Source organism: Diadema setosum, chromosome 14 (assembly GCF_964275005.1).
Source record: "Diadema setosum chromosome 14, eeDiaSeto1, whole genome shotgun sequence".
NCBI classification, from domain to species: domain Eukaryota; kingdom Metazoa; phylum Echinodermata; class Echinoidea; order Diadematoida; family Diadematidae; genus Diadema; species Diadema setosum.
The window spans coordinates 5,646,434-5,669,913 of NC_092698.1; the positions used below are offsets into that span (position 1 = coordinate 5,646,434).

Consider the following 23,480-nt stretch of genomic DNA (forward strand, 5'->3'; position numbering starts at 1 on the left):
CTGTACTCCCGATATATTGTACACAGTGTATATTATTATGTTTTCTAGGGGTCAGTGATCTTACAAGGATATGGTTATTGCTCTTCTCTGCTGACCCCCCATTCACGTGAATTTACGTTTTTGTTCTTGTTGTTTTGTGTATGTGTGTGTATTTCTTTTGATATAGTGTATATCTACTAGTATGTGTTTTTATTGTATGAATTGTTTGATGATTCATGTCGAATGGAAATAAACTTGAATTGAATTGAATTGAAATAACAAGGAAATGGTGGTAAAACTTTAGACGCTAAAATCATAATACTTTGTAGTACACTAACAATGTTATGTCGCTCAGTTTGTAGCCAAAGAGATTGCGCAACTGCTTCCGTGCCCATCCATCCATTTGCAGTGATTTGGTCTAATCACTCTGAAAGCTCAATTGAATCAGGGTTTCATTCAGGGAGGTGAGACTCACCGGTCCTCCCTGATTGAACACGTTGAATGCACGGAGATTTTTGACTCTTGGGTCTAATGCAAAGAGATTTTCCCCAGTGATTGTGTGTGACTGGTCTAATAGCAGCGCCATCTACAGTTTACTAAGGGATAAACAAAATGACGTCCAGTTCAAAACATGAGCCGCGCAAATAGATGGCTAACTTGAAGTTTATTTCCTACGCATGACACATGTCAATACATCGGAGAAGCTAAATGGCGTGAGTATCAATTAATTTCAAGGGAGGGTGGTATGCATTCGTATTATAGTACTAAATATTCGGACTGTCTACATGACTGATTGATGACTGATGATGGTGGTTGTGCGTGGGTTGTTTGATTAGTCCCACACAGTCACAGACATGATAGTGACGATCACCATTTTATCACAGCACAGCAACAATGCCAACATCATCATGATCATGTCTCTAACGTTAGTCATGACATCTCTCGGTCGTTGTTATTGTGCTAGTGTAGTCATAGCAAAGGCCCAGCCCAGCCAGGGGGTCTATAAAACATTCTATTTACAGGATGAGCTGAATGAGTGTAGTTTCACTCTTTTGTAATTTTATTTTTAGCTAACCTGCTAACCGAATTTCAATAACTGACTGTTTCTACATCTGTGATGGCATATGGAAGTCTTTCCCTGGCATGAGTGTGAGTGTGAGTGTGACATGACATGACCTGCTTTTTATTGTGTCAGATTGTTGGCCACCACTTCAAGGTTGTAGTCTTGTATCATACCGTGGTAATTTACCCTGCATACAAACGTCACTGTAACTTGTACTTGTACTTTGTAGACAGTAGGGGCGCTGGTCCGAGAATGCGGATCGTCCGCACAAACGAGGGTATCTTCGTAAACGCGGAAAAATCGCGTCCGCGAAAATCAGGATCGGTAGCTTTTTCGCGGACGATTTTTTTCCTCGGGGCTTTGCGGGCTTAGGGGTACCGAACCGCACGTTCTAGATGCGATAAACGGATTCCTCGTGTACAAATACCCCTAGTTCACCGTCTACTTTTGTGGGTTGTCCGTCTTCCCGTGGATTTATCGCGCGAAATGTGAAAGTCGCTGTGCTGTCATTGGCAATACACGCATCATGGAGCAACACACCTACGAAGTAACCAATGCACTTTGCAGTGGAATTATGGCAAATTTGAACGGTATAAATATTTCTGATCGATAAAATATTAATTCTAATTATTGTTAATTAATATTCCGATTTCCGATTGCCTGGTTTGGCGACTGTATGCCGGTACCTAAAATCCCGTTGTGAACACCGTTGTGTTGAATATGTCCGACTGCCCGTGCATGGCAGCTGCGTTCATGCCGACGCTAGTTTCCCATGTACGGTATAATGTATGCATGCACATGGACATTTAAATGATCACAAACAAAGCAGAAAGTGCTTTAATATTCAAGGACCGGTTGAATAAAACTAACAACAAAACTTTATGCAAAAAAACAAAAAACAAACACAAAAAAAAACGTAATTATTTTGAAACAGTGGAAACGAAATTATCAAAGATAGATCTACAAGTACTTCTTTCGATCGCATCTAACTTGTTAAATGATATTCCCATTTTTAAAATCCCAATAATAATTTATAAAATAAACGTGAAAATGGCTCCCGTAAGTGAGTACTGTAGCAATTTTAAAGACTGGTCTCACTACAGTTATAGAGTATGCAGTGCTGATAGTTTTAACCAAACTGTGTTTGATTTATTCCCGTGAAACATTGTATCTATGAGGGTGAGATCTCACCTGTAGGTCCGGTAGCACGCCCGTCATCGTGGAGTCAAGTGAGGGGAGAGGCCAGTATTATTATGGTAAGAAAAGTTACCGGTACCAGAACTTCTCACATGATGGCCCACACGCATGCTTCATTAATCATATCACATTTGTTTTATTGGTTATTGCATCATAAGCAGGAACAGATTATATGTACTTCTTTAGAAGTGTTATACGTGTGTCACATCTTAAATTCTGTTTGAATCTACAGTAGATGCAAGTGTACTAACCAAACTACATCTGTTAATTTCATAAAGATGACCTCCAAGAACTGATGGATGTTCACATTGAGGAAATGAAGGAGTTGCGTAATGAAGGCCAAAACGAACCAGGTAAGCAACGTACGTTACACATAAAAGTAACATTGATATATTGCTACTAATCTGATCACATTGCATATATTTATATTTCTCTCCGTGAAACCGGAACATTTCTTGACAGTTTTTGTATTTTTCTTTCCTTGTCTTATGGCACAGATCCCAACAGCACAATCGAAGTTGAGCAAGGTAAGATCATACGATGTGTAGGATAATGGCAGCTCTGAAATAGGCCCTACACTCTTCCCTGAATCATTATTATTGCTCAACAATGCTTCTGCGTGTTGCGTTGGCAAGAGGAGCTGATAAGGTGCACTTGCGTTACTACGACACGAACGACATATTGTTACAACGTCGAAGCACATGCAAAAATTCAGATTTAAAAATAAACATCATTGAGTCGCTCAAAACTAAAACGTTTAATAGCTAAATGATTTTTGATTGAACTAAGTAACTTCCGGGCGACATTGAAAAAGAAAAACGAAATTTATTCAATTAGACCCTATAACGAAATGCGGGACGCTTACGATATACAGTATAACTTCAGCATAAGAAAAATTTAGCGAGCGTCGCTTTGTTGAAGAACGCATCACATTTTAGTGGGTTTAAATAGAAATCGCTCTGCGTTTCACGGAACTTGCATTAGGCCATATTATAAGATAATCCGAAATGCAATAACGATCGTTTTTCCGAAGGTTCGTAATTCCAAAACACACAAATTTTGTTTGCAGTGTACCTTGATGTTCGTTGCAAATCCGAAATAAACTACTGTCCGTCATTGCGACATTGTTTGTATGGCATTAGTTACTGCGAAGATTCGTTTTTCCTTGCGTTCAGTAATCCGAAAATGAAATAAGGTTCGCTATTACGAAGGTTCCTTAATCCAAAAATGTTAGGAATCTTTGTGTTTCAAGGTTCGTTAATCGCAAATGAAAATCATCGTTTTTTTTTTTCTATGAACAATAAACCTTATTTCCATTTTATGATAAACGAAACGTAATAACGAACATTTTCTCATTGACGGATGAACGAACCTTCGGAAAAACGAATGATACATGTACTTCATTTCGGATTAATGGACTTTCAGAATAGCAAACCTTCAATTTCCTTTTCATATAAAAAGAACCTTTCATTAACGGATGAACGAACCTCCGGAAAATCGAATGATACTTCATTTCGGATTAATGGACTTTCAGAATAGCAAACCTTAAATTTCCTTTTCATATAAACAGAACCTTTCATTGACGGATGAACGAACCTCCGGAAAAATCGAATGATACTTCGTTTCGGATTAATGGACATTCAGAATAGCAAATCTTAAATTTCCTTTTCATATAAAAAGAACCTTTCATTGACGGATGAACGAACCTCCGGAAAAATCGAATGATACTTCATTTCGGATAAATGGACTTTCAAAATAGCAAACCTTAAATTTCCTTTTCATATAAAAAAAGAACCTTTGGAACAACCGTTACGAACCTTGGGAATAGCGAGCCGTAAAACCGGCGACCCGTCGAAACGACGAACCTTTTAATTAGTACAACGGACATTAGGAACAATGAACCTTTGGAATAGTACTCGAATCCTCAACTACTTTGATGTGATTTCAAACTAAGCATGAAGTACAAACAACTATCTCTATTAAATGTACATTATCAACGAAATTAGAGTGATAACATTGCATTTAATATTGCTTTTTAGCGTATTATGGGTAGTCGATAATCGCATACCGGTAATATAAACGGAGCTTGAGTGTTGGGTTTTGTGTGTGTGTGTGTGTTGTTGTTGTTGTACACAAAAAATTTGATACAAGGAAACAAAACTGCCGATCCCGAAGACTTTGTTCTAACGTCAGTGCACTGTACTTCGGCAAGATATCTTTATCGTAAATGACTGTAGCTTGATTATGTCGGACATACAGTGTATTATATTTTACATCAAATAGTTTTATTTAAAAGAACAAAAATATGTCATGGAATGGGTTACCATGCATATAAAGAGAACCAGCTATGTTTAAGAGAGGTTATATAGATATATAATTTGAATAATGAACAACTAATTACATAATATAAGAGCTACAATGTACGCTCCTATCGTGTTTCATGTACAATTCTGCCACTACACTCAAAACTGCCGAGTTACTTTTGTTGTACAAATTAATTACAGTATTTGTTCTTCTCTTTGATTCAGTGAATGATCTTGGAGGACAGAACACGACAGCAGTTCTAGAAATTGATGTTGAAGGGCACATGTTCATGCAAGTTGGGCTACTCCCAATTCAGGTTCGCATGTTCGGCTTGCTCCTCACGAATGTCGGCTTTCCCGGCGGCTCTCAGTACCAGTGTCACGGCGTCATGAAACATAGCTTGCACCTGTCGTCATGCAATTAACATCCAGAATTACTGCTCAACTTTCCTTCAGCTTGTTCTTGATGGAAATGACGCTGTAACCTTAATTCTCATGACTTAATTCTGTAGAAAAAGAAAATGACATTTTTATTTCGAAACGGGGAAAACTTGTGTGATATCAAAGTATGCAGATCGTAAAGTGACTGTAGGCATAATGTTACAATATTGTGTACTTGACCAACGGTGTTGTATATAATGTTAGGGACATTCCTTCCTGATATGTTTCTGTGTATGAACAGCTATGTGCTTAGCATCTACCCATTCTGTTTGTAACTGAAAAAAAAAAGTCACCAAACTATCTTCTCTCGAGGACAAAAGATAAAAAGTCTTGACATCAGCTCCTACAATAAAGTCATACTTTTGTTTATGCCCTCCTCGGTAACTCCTAGGCCAAGATCTGCCTGTGCCAAACTGTTTGGTAACTGTTTAATAATAATCATTAAGTGCAATTTCACGTTCAACACTCACTAATCTTTTACAATTTACTAAGTTTATTATTACGTCTGTTATACTTAAATTGTCAATTATCTATTTGTTTGTTTCTTCTTCTTTTTTTTTTTTTTTTTTTTTTTTTTTTTTTTTGCTTTCCAGTTATCTTACCGCTGAATGTTTTAGGCATACAATGTAATTAGGCTTTTAGTATCTTTTTAAAGCATACTGCTTGTATTAGGATCATAATTCTAGCTAGCATTAATATTATCAGCACAGAAAGGAAATGCATGCATCGTGTGCTGTGATACCTGTGCCTATATATATTTTTTTTTATAGCATTGGTAATAAAAATGTGAAGATTTGTGTGTGTGTTTGTGATTAAATGGTACAAAAGTATGTACCTGATTTCTTGGCGCTTGTTTTGTTTTGTTTTTTTCTTGATGTATGATAACAATTTCCTGGCATTTGGGTATACAGACTACTCTCAAACACCCACATTGCATACACATGCATACCCACACAAGACTTCTAATACATACAGGTTTCGTCAGCGCTATTGAATGGAAAATACTAATGTGTGTCGTTTTCAACTAAAAATTGTAGTAATTGAATGATAGACGTAAACAGACTTGAAACTCATCTGCCTTTCACATACAAATCAACATGCCACAATAGGCTGCTTGCAAGAATTATTCACAATTTACAGAATCCCGAGTGAAACGTCCATGTAATCCAAGCACATCTAGAGATCTACTTAGGTATGTTATGCCGATGGTCTATACAAACATCACAATGATTAATAGTAGGCATCGATACTCACATTTAGGTTGAAGAGCATTTTGCTAATAAAACTCGATCCATATTGCTCCTAGAAACGCAAAATTTGCATGACTTGTAAATTGATGTCGCAATGCGCAGCATGCAGCGGTACGTATATTTTTATCACACGAAGCGTGGTAAACACAAATGTATGCATTTGTGTTTACCTCGCTTCGTGTGGTACGTTTGTATTATAGAGATAGCCCTACATGTATTACATGTATGTCAGCTTCAACTTACAACAAAACATATGCATGGGCACACAGAAAACGAGGAAAGCAGTGATCTCTGTTTATTGCACATCGTCCTCATTTACGAGGGTCAAAGCAAGAAGCAATCAACAGTCGCGTTTTTGCGTCCTTACTTTTGGGGACAATCATAGTTTTCTAAGGTTATATCGGTTTTTAAGGACGCATCCTCATTTATCGGGACGCCGTTCGCCGAGAAGTCGGCAGCTTGCGACGTAGTCACCGTATACGAAGACGACCCTCATATACAAATACGATCCTCATTCTCGGACCAGCGCCCCTACTGGTAGAGTTGTAACGTTAGTGTGATACTCTCACACTCTCACACTATACCTGCTGCAGTAGACTCAATAAATTTATTTTACACATCATCATCACAACTTGACCGAAAGATCGGTCTGTATCTGGCCGTCGGGGAATGTTCCGCGGAGACTGCGTCTGGCTTCACGGATCCCCTCCGTATAAAGGAGAGCGATAACATGAAAAATATAAAAGACTCCTCCGGACAGACAGATCTTTCTGTCTACATCACAACATAACTGCTGTTAACCCGTCATTTTCCTTGATCTGTCAGCCATACAAGGGTCGCTAGTCACCCACATGATTCGACTACAATGCCATCCAAAATTTGATCACCTGCTACATTGTACATGTAGAAACCTATACCCTTTTGCACACTGTTAACCTTTGACACAGAAAGTAAAGCGATCATTTTGAGATATCTTTGTGTTCATGTAATTTTGTTCATATACCCAGGGTAGGCCTTACTGATTTTATTTAACATTAGGTGTATACATTATGTAGTCTAGAGGGTGTACATGGAGTCATATGGGCAACTGAAAATATCAGTTATTAGTACAGTACCATGGCTACCACATTGAATCTGTCCACATTAGCTACATTTCATGTTTCCCTTGAACAGTCAGTGTAGACAAGTTTGACTGTAAGGTTCTGTATACAAGTGGTAGAGTCCAAATCTTATTTCCAAATCGTATTAATCTAATCTTTGGATGTGTTCGTGAATGAGGAGGTCACAGACATTTTCGCAAGATGTTTTTGCAATTTGACACTGAGGCTATTGTAAGGGCACTAATGCCTGTCCTTTTGCTCCGTCACTTTATACCATTAAGATCAGGCAGCACCATTTTTGCGTGTTGTTAAAAGAGAACTCCGGATGATTTACAGACTTTTGGCATTTGAACATCTATAAATTGATTATACTGGGTGTACAGAGATACAGAGTTTATAGTGATTGGGAAAAGGAATAAGAATGTCATAACAAATCACAATGAACAAGGGTGATGACAGCAGCTTCACATAAGAATGCAGGATTGGGTGCTCATGAAGCAGAACAAAAGGAGAAAGCCTGCATAGATTATACATAGGTGAAGTTCTTAAACAAGTGGTAATGTAATTAGACCTCCCAACCGTACTGAATTTGGAGGAAAGAATCTGAATTTTGACCATTCCTAGCTCTTGCTTCAAGAGGAATTTTCCATTTTTCTGAATAATTTTACTGCACACTCCTATGGGAACTGTTTTTTTCTTTCCTACTTTTAAGCCAAATCATCCCTATTTTTCAGTCAGAAAGGTTGGGAGGTCTGCTGTAATGGGATTACATTGAGCTACTCAAATATGTGAGTCTCCTACAGATAATGTATGGCATCATCCATGTTCAGTGTAAATTGTTGGGTTTTCAGAGTTTTGGTTTAATCTGCTCAAGGACCACAATAAATTCCACAAATCTATACATGGCACTATCGATTTATGTTCTGCATGATGTTAAATTAAAAAAAATTTGCGAAAAGAACACCCTTGTGAAAATAAGAGCTTTTGCAGTAGCTTCTTCCTTAAATATGCCTTTCATGTCTCTTTGTCAAGGAGGGTCAGTGGTCTGTAATATGATCTTGTTGCATTGCAGGAGCATGATAGAGAGTGTGAAAGCCCGGAGACGAGGCGCCCAGGACTTTGAGGGCTACTACAGCCAGCTGTGTGCCCTGCAGGACTCGTGCCCGCTCTCTGCGGTCCGGGCCCACCTGGCGGACGGCGTGCTGGACCTCAACGCGGACAGGATCCGCCAGCACGACTGGATGCCGATCCTGAATGCCCTGCGCATCAACAGGAGCCTGCAGTTCATTGGGATCCGAAGCTTCTACCAACAGAGTGGCAAACAAGATGGTCAGTAGGGGGATCTTGCTCAATATTCATATAATAGATTCACATCTCTGTGCCGTGTCAGAAAAAAAAAAAAATCCACAAAAGCAGGCTGACTTTATGTATTCATACAACCATATATTCCTATGTAAGCCCTGCATGGAAAGAATGTTCAGTCATCAGTAATGAAAAAAGAGAGATTTTATGTAATTTTGTGCCCAAGACAAATGGAAGGTGAGGAGTCTATCAATTTCTATTTTGATTGGTTACGCCTTCAAAATGTCATTTTCTTATCTTCAATCAAAATTTGGTCAAACATTCACAATCCTGTTCCTCTCATATTTTTGGTTCTATTCCATAAGAGTTATTGCCACTTGGTCTAATATCAGGATGGTCTACTTCCCAGTTCATATAACACCACTACCGCCTAAACTCATTTGGTCTACTATCAATTTTGTCTAATGCCCGTTTGGTCTAATCATCAGTTGGTCTAATACCCAGTTTGACTAATTATCTTTTCGTCTAATGACCAGATGGTCTAATTGCAAGGTTGTCTCCTTGGATTTTTCCCACGATGTCCAATAAACTGTGGGTATTAGACGAAATGAGCATAGCCTATCTGGAAGTAGACCAACTGGTAATGAGGCTAAATGGCAATCGGACTAAAGGGTCATTAGACGAACTGGTTGTAGACGAAACAGGATGAGACCATGTGGGTTGAGACTAAATGGCTATTAGATGGCTATTCCACTAAGTGGGAGTAGACCACGTCATAGATCACCTTCCAAAACAAACTTACTTTTAGGATGAACTTCCTATTTAACCATTCCTTGTCCCAAATGAGAATTTTGTATCTTCTCCTTTGTGTATGATGACACTTAGTTATTGTATCTCTGAGCAGGAGTTGACGTGAGAGGCAGGTCGCACCAGCCCCAGCACAAGCGACCCCCACCGATTCGCTCCAGGGACGTGACCCATCGACTGAGCCTGGCCCTGCGGGAGTGCATCTCTTCCAGTGAGCAACTGCAACACGTGGAGCTACAGGGGCTCCTACTCCGAGAGAAGAACATCGCTGCGCTATGTAAAGTAAGAGATGGAAGATTGGCAACTTAGAGGGATGGTATCGCTTTGGTTGAGATGGAGCTTCAGGGTTTTTTTTGTGTGTGTGTGTGTGAGATAATGAGAAACCTCTTCTGAAATACAAAAGAGCATGTAATAAATAGGGATTCAAAGTTTATTTGATGAAAATTGGTTTTGAAATGGTTGATATATCCAAAACAAAGGGATCCTAATAAGAGGTGGGACCCACCATTTACTGGCATCACTTTGTTTTACTCTGATTTTGAATATCTCAGTCATTTCAAAACTGATTTTTCATCAAATAAACTTTGAATTCCTCTTAGAATTGTATGCTCTGTAACATTCCATGAGTGGTCTCTTAGTATCTCGCAATACCGTAACATCCCTTTAAGGTGTTGCACCACTGTCCATGGAGTAGATAGCGCCAATCCACCCCAAATGCCCCATTCACAGGAGCCTCACTGAGCTACATGATATTAAGCAGAGATGCTAACTGTCACTTTTTTGCAGTAATTTATAGTGTTTTATGCCAAAAAATATTTCTGTTTTCTTGGAAAATACTGTTTTCTCAAATTGTATTACTACACATGTCTTCATAGCAAGAAACAAAAAGACGCTGCTTCTCCACCAAAATACACTTTTCAGCCCTCAAAATGCTGCAATGCTGTTTACAGGGATGGAATCCCAGGATTTAAAAAAAAAAAAAAAAGTAGTTCCTTGCCTTTGACAGTACTGAGAAAAAACACAGTGAGAGATGTTGTATTTTGGCTCCACATTGCACCACTCTCATTGATGGTCACTTCTAATGACTCAGAATTCCATTGCAAACTTTGTAGCACATACATGGGAAATGCAGGAAAATCATCACTTACAAAGACCCAGGAAATAGTGTGACTGGAAACTTTCAGGAAGTATAAAGCATGCATATTCTGATGAAATTTTCTCTGAAATACAGGTGAAGTCTCTCCTTTCCCAATACAAGCCATCTTGAGAATTCCACATTTAAAATCTTCATTGATTTGTGAAGTCTTTTTCCATAATGATTCTTATGAATCTTTCTGTCTTCCTTTTTTGATGTCGCAGAGTTCATTGGTTCATTTCACAGATGTTGTAATGCTATGGCAAATCTTGTCTTTCGACAGTCAAATCAGTATTGAAGTAAATCATACCTGCAGTACTGTGATGTTTGAACAAGAAACAAAAGTAATAGCAGATGTCTTCATTCCTGTGACTGATAACAGGGTCTAGCCAAGACACGGTGCCTGCAGCATCTGTCCCTGGAATCCTGTCGGATTGGTGATGCTGGAGTAGAGAGCCTCTACCAGTGCATTCGCAACGCTCCCACACTGGTCTCCCTGAACCTCACTGCCACCGGCCTCACGTGGAAGAGTGCTGAACTCTTGGCAAAGCTAATCAAGGTATTTCCCGTCGTTTTGTGAGATGTTGAAGATTAGCATGTGTTGTACCATCATGCAAAAATAGTAATGAGCACTTGTCTTACAGTCAAATCTGCTCTAGTGACCACATGTCTAAAACCACCACTTGTCCATAGCGACCAAACATTGTATGAAAATCCTCACCACCCCCACCCCCACTAAAGACATAGCTAAGAAACTGCATACAGCGAACACCCGCCAAAATGCCGACCTGCTTGCTTTACGTTTAATTAGCTGTTGCATCAAACAAATGCTGCTGAAACTTGTTTATGGCGAAAGCAAGAGTGATCAGTTGAAGGGGCAGTGACATTAGCTAACAAAATTACTTTGTACAGGGTACGGTCAAACCTGTCTGTTGTGGCCACCCAAGGGAGATGGACAAGGTGGCCACTATTGACAGGTGGCCGCTATAGACAGGATCTTTAGCATGGCTTTCTCTCAGAGGGAATTTTTTTTTAGTGGCCGTATTTGACAGGTGGCCACTATGGCAGGTTTGACTGTCTATAAAGTATAAAGTGGTATATAGCAGTCAATGCTGCAAACTGGCACTGGTCTGATGGTCCAGACAAGTAAAATCACTGTCGGACCAGTAACCTTTTCAGTAATGGACCCGCAAAAATGTGAAAAACTGGGTACCTACTGGTACAGATAGGTTGGACCAGTAGAACAAAATGGGTTAGTGTGCAGCCGTGCAGTAGTATAATATAACTGTAGTAGTATCATAGTGGCATGTAATCATATGGGACATTGGAAATATCTCTCATGATGGCTACTGCATCAAATCTCACTACAAGGATCACTTGTCCTTGATAACCACATTTTGTGTTTCATTTGAGTGGGTGTAGACAGATTTGACTGTATATTGGAAATCAGGGTAGTAGAGAAAGTAAAATAACAGGTGCTAATTTCAATGGTATCGACCTCGCTCACTCCGTAGCACCAAGCCACAAGAAGACACACAGAGGCATGGAAGGATAGTCTACGGTACCGCAGACCCGACCTGGACAGGATGCCTGGCATTCGTCGCATCACAGTCAACAACAACTCCCTGATCAACGACAGGGGAGCACTGGTCCTGGCGGAGGCGCTCAAGGATGATCTGTGGTTGAAAGGTGATTTTTTACCGTGCTTTTAATCAGACGGGACATTTTGGCTGTTTGCTTTCCCAATTTACGTCATGATAGAAGGATGATAGTAGCCTAATAATGATGATTGCCATTGATTGACAAATTGCCCTCCATCAACTTAGATGAGCACTGATTATTCAGTGTTTCAGTTGGAACTGTGATAGAAAATTAGTGGCATACATACTCAGGTTGGACTCGAACCAACGATCTCCTGATTATTAGACGGGTGTTGTATCCACTTGACTACCAACCTTATGCCTGACAGCCAGTGCTGGTTCTTATTCCTTATTGCAGCAGGTACTGCATATCTATTCAAATGAATGAATTATTGCATCGAGTTGTTCTTATTGTAACTGATTGCCCTTGGTTTATGTAAATGAGCACTGATTATTTAGTGTTTTAGTAGTAGCCATGATAAAGAAACATGGGTATACATATGGGCATGCAATTTGTCAATTAATTGCACTCAAACGTCTTGAGGCAAGAATTCATTAATTTGAATGACGATGATGATGATGGCAATGATGACAATGATGGTGATGGTGGTGATGATGATGTTGATGATAGGGTCTCATGTACCAAGGTCAGTCTCGTGCAATGCATATATCGATAATGATAATGATAATATATTACATTATTAAGGCACTTAGTCACATTTCCAAGCACCGTCATAGCATTTACAATTATACAAATATCATACTCAACAGCTGATAAATTCATATCATTATTTGTACATTATTACAGTGTTTCCTCAATGGCATTTTCAAGGAAGATATTAAGACTGTTATGCAACTATCAGTCACAGATACAAAATTTTGACAATAGACAGGAAGATCCTTTTGTTTCTTTCATGATAACCTGTGATGTTTATCAGTGAATGTGAAGACAAATGAAAGTACTCGGTTGCTAACACCTCTCAATATCTTCATACGTTTGCATAGCCCTAGATATGCAGCACTGTGGCCTGTCCAACCTGGGTGCCAAAGCCTTCTTGGATGCCTTGCATCAGAACACCAGCATCGTTGTCTTGGATCTCAGGAAAAATCCCTTGATTGGTAAGTCTGCCACGGGGAAATGTTTCTTGAATTTTGTCGTCGAGCACCGTCTGCCAAGAGTGGTTGCTATGAGGAATCCCATTTCAATCTCCAGGCTTGAAAGATTTCATAACAAACTCGAGTAAACGGACCGGTTTGATTGTTAAAACAAGGCAGTGATTTGATGAAGATGTGGACTAAACATACAGCACTGTAACATCTGCACAAAGGAGTCAGACAGTAATGAGTATCTTGTGTTTACTTGTCGTCTAGCTTGTCCAATAGCCACTTTAGCCAGGTACTTACGTCACATCTTGGATCATAGGTTTTTGAGTCTAAGTGAATAATTTTTTTTATTACATTTGGTAATAAGTGTAATGAGTTGTATCAATGGTCATTTCTTCTGCTCTTCCTATGAAATGACTTGAGGTTGTTGAAATATCTGCCAGATGGTTGTTTGGAATCTGAAAACTTTTATGGCAAAACAGCAACCTGCCCCTTCCCCTCCCCAATTCAAAAAGAAATGGAAAAAAAAAATAGCAGAAGAATGATGTGTGTGTGTGTGTCTGTGTGTGTGTTGTGGGGGGGGGGGGGGGGGGCTGGGTGATTACATTTGAAAAAAAGTCAATTCCAATCAACTTGATTGCTATTTGCAAAACCAAGGCAAATTCCTGCTATGATTTGCATATTGATCTGATAAACTTTCTATTTATCATGAAAACTTTCAGACACACTAAAGATTAGTATTTCCAAGCACAGTTAGAGCAGAAAAGACTTTTTGTATAAACATTTTTTTAGATAGATTACATTATAATGAATATATCTTGGTACACCAAAAAGGATACTATTTTTGGCGAGCCCACCAGAGGTGAGGGGAGACTAAGGGATCGCCTGCGGCGTCTGTCCGTCCGTCGTCCGTCCGTCTGTCCATCGTCCGTCCGTCCGTCCGTCGTCTGTCCGTAACGCTACAAAAACTTCAATAACTCTTTACTCTGGGCTTCAATTGCAATCAAACTTCAAGGGAAGAGAGGTCATACAAAGTTTCACATTTTACCATACATGAAGGTCACCTCAAGGTCAAAGCTCACAGGCAGGGGTCAATGAACTTTTGGGCCCAATGTTAAGTTTTTATGGCGCGTTTCTATTATGGGTCATAACTTTTGATCCATAACTCCATTTGTGACTAAACTTGGATGGTAGATGTCCCTTGAGGAGTGGATGGTCACCACAAGGTCAAAGGTCACAGGCAGGGGTCAATGAACTTTAAGGGCCCAATGTTAAGTTTTTTTGGCACGTTTCTTTTTTGCTATAAATTTTTACCATTTTATATCTCTTTTTATCTGTTTTATCTCTTTTTTTTTATCTGTTATATCCCATTCGCGTACAATTTCTTGTACGCAAATGGGCAAGACACATTATGGCACTTGCCTTGTGTTGTTGAAACAGGGTTTGAGTGTTGAAAGCATATTGCAAGTAGCATGTCAGATTAGAGGATAGTTACTGCAATGGGAAACATAAGGTAAGTTTTACTATTCTGTCTCCCTTTATACCATGGCGACATGATGGCTTTGATTAAACTCTTTTGAATATGTTTGAGAAGATTCACGTATTAGAGAGTGTCCAAGGTGACCAGTTTCTTTGCACAACGTTCTCTGTGTGTTTTCCAGATCGAGATCTTCTAAAGGCAGTGATTGAGCAGGTGATGATCAACTCCGGTGGGCAGGAGCTTGAGGTAGATACCATCAGACTTCCGTGGTTGATGCTGAGTCGTCCAAGACTCCCTGATCCCGCAAGAGTTTCCCTGAAGAATTAAACATCTTCCAATGTCCTGGCAAGGAGAATATGAAAGCCTTTATGGTTTGGGAGTTTTTTTGCATTGCTTGAGATTCATAAAATTTTTTACACTCCAGTATCTCCCTGAAAAGTCTTTGGAACCTCCCTAATTTTGTTGAGTGTATGTTTTTGCCCCTATTGATAGCGAGGGGTAGAAGATTGGCACCGTTTATTTGAGACCATTTAGTGTGTAGGAAATGTAGAATTCTAGTGTATTGTCGCCAGAAAAGCTGTAAGGGGATACAGTGGCTTATTTTGATCATACTAGTATAACAACAATAAAATGATTACCTGTAGACTTCCAGTTATTGAAATGCTTCCTTATTTGTATGTGAAGGCTGTTTTTATCTTGGAAAGAAAGCTGTCTGCTGTTTGTAATCAAAAGAAAGATGCACATCAAAGCTTACAGCATAGATCTGCAGAGAGAGACGCAGCATTGTCTTATTCTAGTGTGAAGATTATGCAGATATAATATACAAACACGCTCATTTTGCTTTAACAATGTGTCAATGAAAATTGAATGTGCAGTGCTTTGGTGGCCTTTTCTTTGCAGTACAAGTGGCTGCGAGCCAGAAGTTCGAAGGACTCCACCTCAAAGTCACGCTCCAAGAGGCGAGGGAGGCCCACCTCTACCCAGACCAGGAAGTCCGCTGGACGGAGCAGGAGCGGTAGCCCCAGCAAGTCTGCATCCTCTGACCGGGCAGCGGCGGGGCAGCGGTCCAGGTCCAAGTCCGCAAGCGATATCTTCATCCATACCTCCAATTCCCAGGGGGAGTTCCAGCCGGCTGTCACTAGACCAGGCCCAGGATTCGTCCCATGGAGGACTGCGGCGAGGGCCTGCCATCGAAGGTATGGAACTCTAGAAACTTCCTTGGTAAATTGAGCCAGGGATGAATTAAATGTAGTGCTTGCGCATGTTTTGGATTTTGGATGGATGTTGCTTCTTACAGATATTTTAGAATATGAAAAGCAGTTGACTTTCTGCAATAAATATGTATATTGCAATGTTTTCTTATAAAAGAATTGGTGTATTGAGTGTAGCATGTTGCATCATGCAAACCATGGGGTTTAGATTTTACAAGAAGTTCCAAGAGATTCCATGGAATCATCAAAGATAGTCTACTCAGGATAAAATGATGTAGATACACATAGCAAAACAACTCAAACTTCCATAATCTATATCAATGCAGTCAAGATGGGAATAATGGTTTCTACCCTTGCTTGTTCTCTCTCTTCTTCTCTCTTTATCTCTCCCTCTCCATCTCTGGCTCATTCGCTAACTCTTTCACTTTCTCTCTTTCTGTATAATTAGGCCTGCGGATTGAGGCTGAATTTGGGGGTCAACTGGCAACTATCGTATAACAAACAAATTTTGTAATTTTTTGAAAGTATATGTCTTAACAAACTTACCGGTAAAATTTACCCGAAATTTCTGCGTCGGAACATGCTCAAATGACGTCATCAATATGGCCACCCCAAAACCAAAAAAAATCAATGAGAATTTTAGGATATTTCAAGTGTTCATTATACAACTAACATTATAATCATTAGATAAGTTGCCAGTGTATGTATTTCTTATTTCCTGCCTTTCTTCAAACAAAATTGGGCCCATTTGTGACCTCTTTAAAAAAAATCTGAGCCCAAATTAGGTCATTTCTATGGCAACTTTATGCTGAAAATATTTTTTTTTTTCTCAAACAAAAAATGCAACACCCTCTCAACGATAAACACCATTCTGAATTTATATAAGTATGTAAATTTAATAGACTAGAGTTGAGACCTAACCTGTGAGAGACCATAGCTACCATGGTTACACCTAAATTTGCCTGTAGCCATTATAACACAGCTGTCCAGATATCACAATTTTCATTATTAGTGGTGTATTATGTATATTCCATCTCAGTAGCTGGATTACATTTGTTGTTTTTTGTTTTGCATTTGGCACAATCATAAGACAATCTGACATTTTGTTCAAGCCAATTAGGCATAGAACATACAGATTAAGTCAATTTCTCATACTAGATGAGACCCTCCTCCACCTCAGCCCCCTTGTTAGTTCATGGCTGTTCCTTTCTTACAGTCCTGTAGGGTGTTTCACCAAACTTCTCATTGGTTTCAGTTTCACTTCACTGGTTTCAGTCTCGCTATCTCACTTTTTTGATTATATTTCAGTCACGAGGACTTGCTAAGTGAAACTGAAAAACACTAATTGACACTGATCTCACTGAAATCAATGTCGGTGAAACGGGTCTTGCATGGATTTCTGTACGATATCAAAGCAAGCTCATTATACTCGATGGACTACTACAACAAATACTGTACTTCTGAAAGAAATGAAGCACTGTTAACAGAAACTGGATACACATTTTGTCATAGATCACATTAGTCCAGTCAAAATAGGGTTTCACCCACTATACTATACAATTGCAGTAGGAAATTCCACTGCAGTGGTACTTGTTATGGGCTCCTTAAACACCTTACTCAAAGTCCCAAGAAGTGGCTAAATTTCCATAATATGCAAATTAGCACCCATTATGATAAAAATACAGTGTTTCCATGAAAACTATACTTCTAGGTTTTAGATTGGAACACCGAAAGTGTTGAAACCTATGTTTATAATGTCAGTTAGTGCGATGCAAACATTCGCCATGACATGTACATAGTCTGGACCTCATTTGCATAATATGCAAATTAGCTCCCATAGGCCTAATGATAAAAATACAGTGTTTCCATGAAAACAATGCCTCTAGGATTGAGACTGGAACACCGAAAGTGTTGAAATCTATGTTTACGATGTCAGTGCGATGCAACTATTTCCATGTACATAGTCTGGGCCTCATTTGCATAGTATGCAAATTAGCTCCCATAATGATAAAAATACAGTGTTTCCATGAAAACAATGCTTCTAGGTTTCAGATTGGAACACCCAAAATGTTGAAACCTATGTTTGCAATGTGAGTTAGTGCGATGCAAACATTTCCACGTATATAATCTCGGCCTCTTGCATAAGATGCAAAGGGTTCCGAGCCAACGGAATATTCTAATGCATCAAAGTGCCCGATATGAGCATATCAAGAGTGTTCAAATATGATATTTCAGTTTCTCTTCACCAAAAACAAACTTTACAGCCTCAGTAAACTAGCATAAATAATATCATGAAATTAGAGTTTGTTATCCAACAGATAATGACAGCTTAAAAGTACGAAATTAAACAAGTGTCAACATCTATAATTTGTCTAATTTTGTAATGAATGAACTCTATTTGGAGGGTGGTTTGCTCGAATTTTGATGATTCATCTCTTGCATCCTTGAGGGTTTTGAGATATTGAAGATGGCACAGTCAAAGGAAACCCTGTAGGTAGTGCCCAAAGTCACCCCAGTCGATCATATTATCCCCACGACCATTTACACAACATGCATCAACCAACGCGATTTCCTTTGTTTTAAGCGTACGAGATTTTATTTTTAAGTCGTTTGTCCGTCTAGAAAAGACTCTTTTATTTCCATGAAATAGAATTGGCAATGACAGAGACATTTTCCTTCAATGTGTATAACTATCTTTAAAAAGTGGTGCGCAGTCAAAGCGACTCGTAAGGAGGTACCCGAATTCATCCCTATACCCTCACGGCTCGGTACAAAACATAATTATACACACGTGAATACAGCTGTTTGAAGCGAAAAAACTCTGTGCATAATGTCCTTTTAGTTTCATTTCCATTAAAATTCAGTGGAAGTTATAGAAGAATTTTTGTTTTACAATATCTATAGGGTAAAAATGGTTCACATACGAAGGCAACCACGTGGAGGGCGCCCAAAATTACCCCACCCAAAGGCAGTCTAAGACATGCAATAATCATGTACCAACGCAAATACATAATTATGTTCTATGGGTACATGCCTTTACACAGTCCTTTTGGTCCTCTAGCAAAGAAACTTTTATTTAATGAAATTCAATGGAGTCAACAGACGATATATTGCTCTGCAATTTTGACTTACACTGACATAGTTAAAGTGGTTATCATTCGAAGGGAGCGTACTGTATGGGAAGTACCCACATTAATCGCCTCTATACATGACCCTTTGTAACGCAAATATCAACGCAATTACAGTCGTTCCAAAAGTCGTTCCTTGAGTTTTATGACTATCACTTGAGTTTTATGTGTAATTATCGTATGGTGCTATAATCATTGTAAATTCTTTTCATTCGACATAGTTTTACGCACCTCATTTTCTTTTACAAAGAAAGTGATGTCTCGATCTGTTCTTGTTGAAAATGAAATGAAAATGAAATTGAATTGTATTGAATGGGATTCCTGCCATATCAAGACACTTTTTTTTTCTATAAAAGTTGCCGGGCTAGAGATAACATAACAACATTGATCTCCAATATAATTATGCAGTCCAAAGGGTTCGCTTGCAAAGACCACCTTAGGAGAGGTGTTCAAAGTAACTCCATGCATCCTAAAGGCGATGAAAAACATGCAGTATACAACCGAGAAAAATGTTCCATGGTTACATACTTCTGAAAAGCTCTTCCGCCTGTGTAGCACATACGCTTTTATGTTCGTAAAATGCAATTAAGGTGATATAGGACACGTTCGTTTACATTATATATTTTGTCAAGCCCTTGGGAAGTGCCCAGATTACCCCTACCCTGACCGTCGTGGTCCTGAAACAGATTAACAAAACATGCATTTATGCCAAAGCAAACTCACCTGTACATGCATGTAAAGGCACTTTACTTTTCATGATGTTTAAATGGTAGAGACACTGCTTTGCAATCATCATACAGTCAAAGGGGTGCACATTCAACGGCAACCGAGTGGGATGTGTTCAAAATCATCTAACCCCACGGCAATATAGAAACATACACTAGCATATAGCACAAATATATTTCAATTTTCCATGCCTTCACATTTTCCCGATCGTTACGGTTGTAGAGCAATTGCCCTTTTGTTTGTAAGAAATGCAATATAATTACAAAAAGAAAAAAATGTTCTACATTAACTACATTGTCAAAAGGGTGAACATTCAAAAGCAATTCCTTGGGAAATCTCCAGAATTACACCGCCGCTCAAGACCCGTAATTACATCACACGGATACTATGAACGCAAATACCGACGTTCTTTCGTGCATGCATGGTTTTAGAAGTACTTGCAGCAATACAGCTACACACTTTTATATCAATGAATGTCGTGGAAATGATAGGAAAAGCATTGCTTCAAAATATCTATTTAGTGGGAGGATGCACATTATATGCCAATTCTGTGGGGTGTGCCCCCAAAGTGCACCACCCTCATGGCAATATAGAAAACATTGAATATCATTAACGCGAATACACTATATGTTCCAAACATACATGTTTTCAAACTTCGATCGTGCCGCAAATCAAGGGCACTTTTGTTTTCAAAAATACGTTGTAGTTAATAGACGAGACAATGCTCTACAATATCCATATCGTCAAGAGGGTGAACATTAAAAGACAACCCCATGGGAATTGTCCAAAGTACACCTACGCTCAAGCCCCCTTAAGACAAAATATAGATATTAGCAACACAAACATCGTTGTTCTATAGCGTGGATGGTTTTAAAAGCACTTCCGGCAATATAGCAAACACACTTTTTAACAATGAAAAGTCATGGAAATGATAGAAGAGGTTTAACTTTACAAGATCTATGCAGTGAAGAGGGTGCACATTAAATGGCAACCCTGTGGTATGTGCCAAGAAATATTCCACCCTCACGGCAATATATAAGACATGTGGTATCATATAATGCGAATATATTATATATGTTCCAAACGTGTATGTCTTCAATATGCCATCGTGCCGTACAGCAAAGGCACTTTTGTGTCCAAGAAATACAACTTAATAGAAGAGACAATGCTCTACAATAAATATGTTGTCAAAAGGGTGAACATTTAAAATTAATCCCTTGGTAAGTGTCTAAATTCACACCTAAGCTTACGCCCTCTTGTTACAGAACACATATATTAGCAACGCAAATACCGTTGTTCTAGCGTGTATGGTTGTAAAAGTAGTCCCGGCAATACAGCAAATACAATTTTCATTGACGGGAAGCAATGGAAATGATAGAAGAGACTTAACTTTACAAGATCTATACAGTGAAGAGGGTGCGCATTAAACGGCAACCCTGTGGGATGTGCCAAAAATACTCCACCCTCACCGCAATATAGAAAACATTGTAATATCACATAACGCAAATATATATATGTTCCAAACGTACATGTTTTCGAAATTCCATCGTGCCGTATAGCAAAGGCACTTTTGTATCCAAAACTGCAACCAATTACTAGAGGAAGCATTGCTCTACAATAACTACATTGTCAAAAAGGTGAACATTCAAAGGTAAGCTTTGGGGAGGTGTCTGAATTTACACCTACGCTAACGGCCTTTATTACAAAATACGGATATTAGCAACGCAAATACAGTTGTTCTAACGTGAATGGTTTTAAAAGTAGGTCCGGCAATGCAGCAAATATACTCTTACATCAATGAAAAGTCATCGAAATGATAGAAGAAGATTTACCTTACAAGATCTACATGATAAAGAGGGTGCTTATCGAAGGGCGACCCGGTGCCATGTGCCCCCAAAATGCCCTTTATCCTCTTGGCAATATAGAAAACATATATTATCCTATGACGCGAATATACAATATGTTTCAAACGTACATGCTGTCGTGCCTTATAGCAAGGGCACGATTGTTTCCAAGAAATGCAATGTAATTAATACAGATTGTCACATAGTTCTTTACCTCAAATGTGACATCCATATAAATATATTTTGATAAACAGAATACACAAGCAAAATGACACTTGACAGATAATATGTTGAAATTGCACTCTCATTCCATTGCGTAAACCTGTTTCCGAAGCTCTTTCTCGTTGCCATGGAAACAATTTTGGTGACCATGGTTAGCCTTACAATGAGTTGAGTCATCTAGTGACTGGATACGTTTACTGGGCACCTACTTTTTTGAAAGTTATTAAGCTTAATTTATAACTACATTGTATTTGCGTAGAAAGAATTACATTTTATCATTTAAGGTTTTTTTTTTTTCATGAAAGCGTTACCATGGCAATGACTATATTTCCCCTATATTAACACATGATTAAGACGGAAATTGGTTCGGCATTTCTCTGAAACCAACAAGACACATAAAAAAACATACATTTAGGCGTTCTTATTATATTTCAACAAATTAAATGAAAATTATGAAAATTATTATGATTTTTTTTGTTTATTTCTACTACGGCAGTGTAAGGTTGCTATAGAAACGCTACTGGTATGCGTACAACTCACCAGCTCAACTGAAAATGAGCATGATTGATGGCTGATGACCTGAGGTACATGAGAAATAGCATTACTGTAGCTAGAATTACTTCTTTTCCGAAATATTCCATTTTTATTATTAGAGATGTCGAAGTGACAATTACTCTGGCAAAATTGCAGTTCTTAAGAGGCCATTTTGATGACGTCATTTGAGCATGTTCCGATTAGATTTTTTTGGGTAAATTTCAGGTGGGATATTGTCAGGATGCATACTTTTTAAAAAAGTTAAAATTTGCTTGTTATACGATAGTTGCCAGTTGAGCATTTTTTAAGCCACTTTTTGGCCATCGTCTGCAGGCCTAAATGTATTTATGAATTTATATGTTTATATATTTATTTATTTATCTATTTATCTATCTATTTATATATTCATATTTATCTATTTATCTATCTATTTATCTATCTATTTATTTATTTATATATTTATATTTATATATTTATATACCCTACGTATATTATATTCATATTTCCAAATCTCTCCTTTCTCGTGTTACTGAATCCTTGACAGTCAAGGCATGCTCCCCATTGGGATGGAGAGCCCCACGGGATCCTCCACGCCTTCCAAGCCCGGGGGCTCCTCTGTCCACGTCCACGTGGGCAGCTCCTTGACGTCCAGCGAAGCGGACACCAGTGTCAAGGACACTGTGGGCACGCTGTCCACGCAGGGGTCAGCATCCGTGGTGGACGATTCCACATTTGAGGCCAGAATCAGTCGCAAGATGAAGGACCTCCAGGTATGCCAGGCTTGGCCTTTGTAATACCCTGTAGTTTGTCTACCTTCACTTGGTTCTTTATGGTGGAATGTATTCAAACCGGCAGTATGATTGTACTCTTCAAATTGAAAATTTCAAGTTAGCCTTGTTAGACTTGCACAAATCCATGCCACCAGGCAGAAAAGAGACTCATGCCTGTAGTCTACTCCATGAGCATTGTGCTTATTTAGATGTACACTAAACATTGTGTGAGTTGACATAACAT

The 23,480-nt window shown here is 38.8% G+C and overlaps 1 protein-coding gene across 1 annotated transcript in view; it reads left to right on the plus strand.

The window, feature by feature from the left end:
• The first annotated feature begins 589 nt into the window (after positions 1–589).
• Positions 590–23,480, plus strand: part of LOC140238140 (centrosomal protein of 78 kDa-like) — a 28,573-nt gene continuing 5,682 nt past the window's right edge. The window contains exons 1-11 of the mRNA XM_072318075.1: positions 590–692; positions 8,406–8,662; positions 9,540–9,724; positions 10,960–11,136; positions 12,092–12,266; positions 13,223–13,336; positions 14,983–15,047; positions 15,702–15,997; positions 16,119–16,120; positions 17,171–17,199; positions 23,039–23,236. Coding sequence (XP_072174176.1) covers positions 688–692; positions 8,406–8,662; positions 9,540–9,724; positions 10,960–11,136; positions 12,092–12,266; positions 13,223–13,336; positions 14,983–15,047; positions 15,702–15,997; positions 16,119–16,120; positions 17,171–17,199; positions 23,039–23,236 — 1,503 coding nt within the window. The 5' untranslated portion in view covers positions 590–687. The remainder of the gene's footprint in view (positions 693–8,405; positions 8,663–9,539; positions 9,725–10,959; positions 11,137–12,091; positions 12,267–13,222; positions 13,337–14,982; positions 15,048–15,701; positions 15,998–16,118; positions 16,121–17,170; positions 17,200–23,038; positions 23,237–23,480) is intronic.